General features: G+C 47.7%; 1 protein-coding gene across 1 annotated transcript; it reads right to left on the bottom strand.

The window, feature by feature from the left end:
• Positions 1-568: 568 nt before the first annotated feature.
• Positions 569-8,297, bottom strand: LOC141293081 (protein RD3-like). Its single transcript, XM_073825135.1, has 3 exons — positions 8,077-8,297; positions 7,643-7,938; positions 569-1,281 (listed from the first exon to the last, which is right to left on the bottom strand). Exons 2-3 carry the CDS (start codon positions 7,936-7,938, stop codon positions 951-953), a joined length of 627 nt encoding a protein of 208 aa, XP_073681236.1. The 5' UTR covers positions 8,077-8,297; the 3' UTR covers positions 569-950.
• Positions 8,298-9,607: the final 1,310 nt, after the last annotated feature.

The following is a 9,607-nucleotide window of genomic DNA, read 5'->3' as shown; positions in this document are numbered from 1 at the left end:
TGACGCAGTGCGTCAACCAATCAGAGCGTCTCACTGTAGCGACGTCACCACACGTATCTTGAATGAAGCGGGAGCAGAAAAAAATATCGTTTTCAACAATGGAAGACAAGCTTATTGTAGCCGTCTGCAATCGCAGAGAACTGTATGATCCGTCCTCGTTTTTGTATAAAGACAGGAATGTCTATTTAATAAATAAAGCCAAGCCACTCTCTCGATACGATCCGCCATAGTTCAGAAAGTCCAGCGAGGAAGCCCCTACCACGTGATCTTTTTTGCTCAACGCACATGCGTTGCCGGACGTGTGTGGTGTGAACGCACCAAAAAGCAAGCGTTGCAATCTTCAACGTACATGCGTCAAACTAGATGCGTTAGGACCGTTGCCTGACGCAGACAAAGTGTGCGGTGTGAACGCACCATAAGCCGCGTCTATGGAGAGTTTCCAGACTAAACATCTTGATGTAAGTCTGGCTCGCCAGGCTACATCAAAACGGCATGTATTGTTTGAATACTGTAATAAAATGGATGTAATTTTAAATCTAAGACAAATTACGACAAATTAACAAAGCACGAAGCTTAGTCCGATTTATTGGATGGGAGGTGTGGTACAATGTTTCGTTCATTAACTGATAAACTTTAAGAGGTACTACTAACCTTAACATTTAGGGGTAAATAGGGGTGTACCTTTTAGCTTTTGTAGTTTACCAGCTTTGTACCTGAGCACATAAGGTTCTTCATAGTGGAAAAGGGTTCTTTAGATTATTAAAATATTCTTTACACTAATAAAAACTGAAAGGTTCTTTGTTGTCCCAATCTTCACTAAAAAACCCTCTTTGCAACTTATTTTTAAGAGTGTACTGCCAGTTAAGTTTAACTGGGGAACAAGCAATGCTTTAAAGTAATCTGCTTTTTGCCCCTATCATAAAGAGTTCCCTACTCCAGACATAGCTTGTTCAAGTCAGCGCTCTTTCTTCCACTACACTGATATCAGGCATACTTCTGATCCTCCTGTTTATGCAGATATTGTCTTCATCCTCATATTCTCCCTCGGCTTGGTCCTCAGCGTCATGACTGACTGTGACTCTATTCCACATTGGGTTGACACGAAGCCGTGAGCGCAGGTTTATGACAGACATGCTCTTACTGCGGTTGGCCCGAGGCTTCAGTGCTCTATCCCTGGCTTCTCCCTCCTCCACCTCGTCCAGGAAGTTACACAGAACGGAACGGAACAGACGAGACACCTCAGTCACCTCTGGCTCTACTTCTGTCATCACTTTCCTCAGCCTAAACAGAACATAAAAGCAGATTAATGTTTAAAGACCTGTTCCTCTTGGCCCAAGTTGTTTTAAACATAAATTCGTTGAAAATCATTGTCCATACAAGTTACCCCAAAGTAGTAAGATATATAATACAAGTTTTGCCTTAAAGAGGTCATGACATGAGAAATCAAATTTGCCTTGATCTTTTGGCATATAAGAGGTCTTTGTACCATTAAAATGTCCTGCAAATTTGATAGTTTAAAACCTAACAAAGCATTTATTTAATCAAGCTCCAAAAACGGCTCGTTTGGATTTGAGATGCCAGGGTGATGTGACCCAGGTGCAGTCGTTTGCATATTTGCATAAATTACAATCACTGCCACCATCTTGTCTTGTTCTGACAGTCCACGAGCTTGAGTCTGTCTTCAATTGGACAAATGAAGTAAAAGTTTGTTCACATTGACGTGTTTGGTTGAAACGGCTCGTTCCTGACTTTGTAAAGATATCAGAAGGATCCCAGCATAAGAAACGAGTGGATATTTTTAATGGCATCCCAGATCGTGTGAGGATTGATAGACATTTTGTTTTGCAAATGCACAGTGTCATGGAGAGTGTCATCACCCAGTGGCACAGTGTCATCTGACTGCAGCTGCATCACAAACTGTAAGTAAATTATTTCATAAGGGTTTGTCTTGAAAGGACCTTTTTATTTTGTTATATATTTATACGTTAGCCAATGTGGCTGATTACTGAAAACATGCCCTGAGATCTAATACGGTCAAAATGAGGTTTAAGAAAACATCTTTTGTTCATGCCATAATGTAATTTAAAATACTTTCGAGGAAATAAAAGTTAAAAATGTTTTCAGCACAACACTTTTGTTTTGTTTCAAGCCAATATCAGTGCTGGATACAAGTTAATAACAAAAATTGTAGATAGTAATGTAAAGAATTACATTACACATCTTAGGTAATATAATCAGACTACTTTTGGATTACTTTTAGATTACTTTTGAATTAACTTGTTCATCACACCGATTTAAATAGGAAAATCTTGTACCATATTAATATAAAAATACCAAGATTCTGTATTTAAGTGCTATGTTCAGGTCCCCACTGTGTTTTCACAAGTGATAACTGTCACAAGGACGGACTGAGACGTGCGGATCCATTTGCAGCATTTATTCAGGCAAACAAACACAAAGCGGCAGGCAGAAATCGTAGTCAAAACACAGGCAGAAGGTCGGGGCTGGCAGCGAGAATCAAACACGGGAGGGAGTCCAGGAATCAAAACACAGGAAATCAAACACGGAAAGAAACGCTCAGAAATGCAGCCGGGGCAATACAAGACTTCGCGAAGAAGCTGTGTGTGTGAGTGGCATATAAGCTGTCCGTGTGATGAGCTGCAGGTGTGTGTGTGTGTGAATGAGCTGCAGGTGTGAGCAGTGATCAGTGCAGTGAGAAACAGGGAGCAGGTGAATGCAGTGATTAGTGCAGTGATTAGCTTCCAGACGCTCTAACCACCTAATGAAACCGGAGGGTGGTGGAGCGGAGGCGGAACAGGGGGAGGGATGGAGAGCCAGGTCCATGTGGGGGTAATGGAGCTATGGACTGAGGCGGAGCCGACAGAGGGAGAAGCCATGGTGGAGGAAGGGTTGGCTCCTCCATGGGGCCGACCGACGGAGGTGGAGCCGGTGGTGCCCGAGGCAGAACCGGAGAGTCGATGGTCCTGGGTGACAGAGGAGAACCGGAGGGCCAAGGCGGAACCCAAGGCTCTGGCGACCAAGGCGGAGTCGGAGGGACGATGGAGCCCGGTGGAGCTGGTGGACCGACGGCCGACAGCGGAGACGAGGGAGCAGAGAGCCGGGGTGGAGCCGCAGGGTCGGAGGGCCGAGGTGAAGTCCAGGACTCAGAGGCTGGAGGCGATGGTGAGGGATCCTCTAGCCAGGGAACCGATGGAGACTGGCAGTCCCACGGCAAGTCCTCTGCACCACAGGTGGGTTGAGGATGAGCAGAGGGACTGTCAGGAGACAGAGGTGGTGGGACTGGAGCAGTAGGGAGGGTGGGTGGGAAACTCAACAGTCCATAAATGGCCTCCGTGGCCTGAACCGGGCAGACAGGAATCTCAGGATGACTGGACGGAACCAGCGGAGGCTCTGGAAGACTGGGGGGAACCAGCGGAGGCTCTGGAAGGCTGGGCTGAACCAGCGTAGGCTCTGGAAGGCTGGGCTGAACCAGCGGAGGCTCTGGAAGGCTGGGCTGAACCAGCGGAGGCTCTGGAAGGCTGGCCGGAACCAGCGGAGGCTCTGGAAGGCTGGGCGGAACCAGCGGAGGCTCTGGAAGACTGGGCTGAACCAGCGGAGGCTCTGGAAGGCTGGGCGGAACCAGCGGAGGCTCTGGAAGGCTGGCCGGAACCAGCGGAGGCTCTGGAAGGCTGGGCGGAACCAGCGGAGGCTCTGGAAGGCTGGGCGGAACCAGCGGAGGCTCTGGAAGGCTGGGCGGAATCAGCGGAGGCTCTGGAAGACTGGGCTGAACCAGCGGAGGCTCTGGAAGGCTGGGCGGAACCAGCGGAGGCTCTGGAAGGCTGGGCGGAACCAGCGGAGGCTCTGGAAGACTGGGCTGAACCAGCGGAGGCTCTGGAAGGCCGGGCGGGACCAGCGGAGACTCTGGAAGGCCGGGCGGGACCAGCGGAGACTCTGGAAAGGCGGCCATCTTGCGAACAGGCTCTGGAAGGGCGGCCATCTTGCGAACAGACTCTAGAAGGGAGGCCATCTTGTGAACAGACTCTAGAAGGGAGGCCATCTTGCGTGAAGACTCTGGAAAGGCGGCCATCTTGTGAACTGACTCAGGAAGGGCGGCCATCTTGTGAACAGGCTCTGGAGTGGCAGCCATCTTGCGTAGTGGCTCTAAGCTGGAGTTTACTGTGGGAACATTGTTGTCCTCTTCTTTGATTCCCTCAGTAAAAGGAGAGCCACTTAGTTGCAGTGCAATGTCCATGTAATATTGCAAAGTCCAGCCAGGTTCAAACATGGGCATGAGGGAAGCCAATGGCTCTAAGAGTCCTCCACGGAAGAAAATCATCAGGCATTGATCATCCATAGAAGACAGATTTGCCAATTCAATAAAGTCCATAGCATAATCCTCAATAGTCCGCTCACCCTGCTTGAGACGCATGATCTGTACAGTGGGGTTCGTGCTGGAACCGGATGACACCATACTAGCTGCTGGATCCTTGTAGCGGCGAAGTCTTCTGTCACAAGGACGGACTGAGACGTGCGGATCCATTTGCAGCATTTATTCAGGCAAACAAACACAAAGGGGCAGGCAGAAATCGTAGTCAAAACACAGGCAGAAGGTCGGGGCTGGCAGCGAGAATCAAACACGGGAGGGAGTCCAGGAATCAAAAAACAGGAAATCAAACACGGAAAGAAACGCTCAGAAATGCAGCCGGGGCAATACAAGACTTTGCGAAGAAGCTGTGTGTGTGAGTGGCATATAAGCTGTCCGTGTGATGAGCTGCAGGTGTGTGTGTGTGTGTGTGTGTGTTTGAATGAGCTGCAGGTGTGAGCAGTGATCAGTGCAGTGAGAAACAGGGAGCAGGTGAATGTAGTGATTAGTGCAGTGGCTTGTGGGGAATGAAGTCCATGTAGTGCAAGACTTAATGACAGGACGACTCAATTCGTGACAGAGCCCCCCCCCCCCCCCCCCAAGGAGCGGCTTCCAGACGCTCTAACCACCTAATGAAACCGGAGGGTGGTGGAGCGGAGGCGGAACAGGGGGAGGGATGGAGGGCCAGGTCCATGTGAAGGTAATGGAGCTATGGACTGAGGCGGAGCCGACAGAGGGAGAAGCCATGGTGGAGGAAGGGTTGGCTCCTCCATGGGGCCGACCGACGGAGGTGGAGCCGGTGGTGTCCGAGGCAGAACCGGAGAGTCGATGGTCCTGGGTGACAGAGGAGAACCGGAGGGCCAAGGCGGAACCCAAGGCTCTGGCGACCAAGGCGGAGTCGGAGGGACGATGGAGCCCGGTGGAGCTGGTGGACCGACGGCCGACAGCGGAGACGAGGGAGCAGAGAGCCGGGGTGGAGCCGCAGGGTCGGAGGGCCGAGGTGAAGTCCAGGACTCAGAGGCTGGAGGCGATGGTGAGGGATCCTCTAGCCAGGGAACCGATGGAGACTGGCAGTCCCACGGCAAGTCCTCTGCACCACAGGTGGGTTGAGGATGAGCAGAGGGACTGTCAGGAGACAGAGGTGGTGGGACTGGAGCAGTAGGGAGGGTGGGTGGGAAACTCAACAGTCCATAAATGGCCTCCGTGGCCTGAACCGGGCAGACAGGAATCTCAGGATGACTGGACGGAACCAGCGGAGGCTCTGGAAGACTGGGGGGAACCAGCGGAGGCTCTGGAAGGCTGGGCTGAACCAGCGGAGGCTCTGGAAGGCTGGGCTGAACCAGCGGAGGCTCTGGAAGGCTGGGCGGAACCAGCGGAGGCTCTGGAAGGCTGGGCGGAACCAGCGGAGGCTCTGGAAGGATGGGCGGAACCAGCGGAGGCTCTGGAAGGCTGGGCGGAATCTGGAAGCCCGGGCGGGACCAGCGGAGACTCTGGAAGGCCGGGCGGGACCAGCGGAGACTCTGGAAAGGCGGCCATCTTGCGAACAGGCTCTGGAAGGGCGGCCATCTTGCGAACAGACTCTAGAAGGGAGGCCATCTTGTGAACAGACTCTAGAAGGGAGGCCATCTTGCGTGAAGACTCTGGAAAGGCGGCCATCTTGTGAACTGACTCAGGAAGGGCGGCCATCTTGTGAACAGGCTCTGGAGTGGCAGCCATCTTGCGTAGTGGCTCTAAGCTGGAGTTTACTGTGGGAACATTGTTGTCCTCTTCTTTGATTCCCACAGTAAAAGGAGAGCCACTTAGTTGCAGTGCAATGTCCATGTAATATTGCAAAGTCCAGCCAGGTTCAAACATGGGCATGAGGGAAGCCAATGGCTCTAAGAGTCCTCCACGGAAGAAAATCATCAGGCATTGATCATCCATAGAAGACAGATTTGCCAATTCAATAAAGTCCATAGCATAATCCTCAATAGTCCGCTCACCCTGCTTGAGACGCATGATCTGTACAGTGGGGTTCGTGCTGGAACCGGATGACACCATACTAGCTGCTGGATCCTTGTAGCGGCGAAGTCTTCTGTCACAAGGACGGACTGAGACGTGCGGATCCATTTGCAGCATTTATTCAGGCAAACAAACACAAAGGGGCAGGCAGAAATCGTAGTCAAAACACAGGCAGAAGGTCGGGGCTGGCAGCAAGAATCAAACACGGGAGGGAGTCCAGGAATCAAAACACAGGAAATCAAACACGGAAAGAAACGCTCAGAAATGCAGCCGGGGCAATACAAGACTTCGCGAAGAAGCTGTGTGTGTGAGTGGCATATAAGCTGTCCGTGTGATGAGCTGCAGGTGTGTGTGTGTGTGTGTGTGTGTGTGTGTGTGTGTGTGTGTGTGTGTGTGTGTGTGTGTGTGTGTGTGTGTGTGTGTGTGAATGAGCTGCAGGTGTGAGCAGTGATCAGTGCAGTGAGAAACAGGGAGCAGGTGAATGCAGTGATTAGTGCAGTGGCTTGTGGGGAATGAAGTCCATGTAGTGCCAGACTTAATGACAGGACGACTCAATTCGTGACAATAACGGTGTACCAGTTCTAACGCCATGGCAAAAGTTTGAGCAAAGCGTTCTAACTGTTATGTCGTTGGCTGCACAGACAAGCACAGAACACTATTTAGAGTCCCAGCAAGAGAGCAGTGGCTTTAATGGTTTATTTACTGTATATTGTGCTGCTGCCACACAGATCTAATATAAACATGTAATTTCTTTCCAAGCTGTATAACTTCACAGACATAACCAACTTTTTTTGTAACACATTTGTGTTTTTAACATAAACATGTATGTATTTGACAGTTCAAGCGTAATAAGACATGAAAGAGAACTTAGTTCAGTACTCACATGCCGTGTGACAGCCGCTTTCTGTGCATTTACTGGTGTGGCTTTAAAACACATGATTTCAGCATGATAGACATGATAATCAAAACCAAACAAATGTTTTTTTTGTCAGAGTATCTGAGGTAGGCACAGCTCTATTATAGAAAATGGGACAGGGAGCAGCAGCATTTAAAGGGACATGCACAAAGAACAGCGTGTTTCTGTTTCCACTCAAATAATGCATTTTCAAAATGATATAAAAAATATCTATGGGGTATTTTGAGGTGAAACGTCACAGACATATTCTGGGAACACTGGAGACTTATATTACATATTGTAAAACAGGGCATAATAGATCTACTTTAAAGTAATCGATGCATGTTGCTGTTTGAGGTCTAGCATCGTTCACTAAAGTCTACCTGAGAATAAGGGGACCGCAGTGGGAGGGAGAAACCTTGGCACAAAGATCCTGAAGCTCCAGTATCTCCCCAGCTGGAATCTCATAGGCGGGCTTTTGTGGAGGTGCGGCCAGCCAGCTATAATCCACAGAGGAGCTGCGTCTGCGGTTCTCCGTCGCCCTCTCCTGGCGGAGGCGCTCAGTGCGCTTCAGCAAATAGCCCAGCTCGGTCATCAGCATGTTAGTTACCAGTTCCTCAGGCGAGCGCTGACCAGGAACCTGGGGTTCCTTAGAGAACACAGATGACCAGAGGAACATCTGAAATGGTAAAGAATGATTATTTGTGCACCAAAGCCCTCTGAGGACATAAAAGGCCTACTCTAGTCCCAAAATATGTCATGAATAATAAAAGGCACATAAAAGACATTCTCCAAATATGGTTCAAGAAGCACTTACCTTCTCTTAGATGAGCAAAGGGTTGGTTATACTCTCACTGGAGCTTTCCATCAACGTAGTCTGAAATATTTACACTGGAGCGCACATGTCTTTACCACATGGCAGGTAGTTCAGTCACTCTCCACAGCAGATAAAGGGCTGAACATAATCCCTTATGATTATAATCTACAGTAAAGCCACATTTCAGTGATTCATCACTGGTGAAGGAAAAAACAACTTAGTTTAAGTACACTATATTTTCAAACATACAAACCAATTTGAACACAAACTGCGTCGGTGGAGCTTAGTCATTCCAATGAAATACTCTGTATTAATAGGATTATTCCTTTTAAGAGTTACACAACACGGAATTAGATCCCAATCCTGTCTTAATAAACACCGCTGTCCTTTTGTAGGCGAACAAAAAGATACGAAATCAGATTAGTAACAGAGAAATACAAACGCTTTGCAGTTCTCATGTTTCCGACAGTCTGAAATCTCGCTCATCCCATTTCCCCCTTGAAGAAACTGAAGATGCAGAGTATGACATAATACTAATATTTGACAGAACTTGACTTTCAAACAGAAGAAGCTGGAGATCAAAGTTAAAAATTGATTTAATTTCTTGTCTTGTTATGATGCTAATACCACTGAACTTCTCACTTTTATTCTTTGGCCTCCTGCTTCTCACTCTTGTTAAAAGCTCTGGGAAATTGCTGGGATTAGATTAATGTGTAATGTAAGAGTTCTTAAGTACTGGTGTTCAGGGAAGAGCTGCCACTCCGCGTGTGTCTGTAGGAATGAGGAAAAAGCCAACTCAGCTCTATTTTTTCCACTGATTTCGAACTTCCTGTCATATCTGAACAAGTCCAGGAATGTGTGTTTTTAATGGATAATAAATGGAGACCTTCTAAATTATTCATGGTTTTATAAAAAAAGGTATTTTTAATGGTTTTTGTACATTTGTTTATTTAAAATGTGTATATTGCAGTGGTTTTTGTTTGCTTGGCTGCTCACAAATCATTTGAAAAACCACAATGAAAATTTTTTTTATTATTGAAAAGCTTTTCTAAATGGGATGCAGGATTCAATCCGCATTTCCTTCTTCATTCTCGTCTGCTTTTTTTCACACCCACTTCCATCTCTGCAAATTCAGTTCCTGCTAAAATACCCTTCCATTAGATTTTCAATCAATTTTGCCGTTCTAAACCAGTGATTCCTCTTTCATCCGTTCTTTGAACCCTCTGTTAAGCACTATCACATTGCTTTCTACAATTACAGCTGCTGTACAGATCTTTCATACTTTTTTTTAATGTTTCAGTGTGGACTTCAATGTGAAAATGATATCTTACACATTACTGAGGAAAAGGAAGCTGAAAGTGGTGACTTCAACCCAAACAAAAAAAAACAAAAAGAAAGTGGCATTTTTAAGGCATGGATTTCCTCACAGCTGACAGGAAGCAACTGTGTGTTCAAGAATGAATCTGTCATGAAATGAGTGAAAGATTTTATTTGGAGGGAAGTAATTTAAGTAAAAAACATTTTTTTTAAC

Source organism: Garra rufa, chromosome 19 (genome assembly GCF_049309525.1).
Source record: "Garra rufa chromosome 19, GarRuf1.0, whole genome shotgun sequence".
Classification (NCBI taxonomy): domain Eukaryota; kingdom Metazoa; phylum Chordata; class Actinopteri; order Cypriniformes; family Cyprinidae; genus Garra; species Garra rufa.
This window is presented reverse-complemented; position numbering and strand designations above follow the sequence as displayed.

What these genes read in the sequence shown, in the direction of transcription:
- LOC141293081 (XM_073825135.1), bottom strand. Translation starts at nt 7,938, where the DNA reads ATGTTCCTCTGGTCATCTGTGTTCTCTAAGGAACCCCAGGTTCCTGGT. An exon ending in TGCGGTCCCCTTATTCTCAG is followed by an intron (nt 1,282 to 7,642) that starts GTAGACTTTAGT and finishes TGTTCTGTTTAG; the next exon opens with GCTGAGGAAAGTGATGACAG.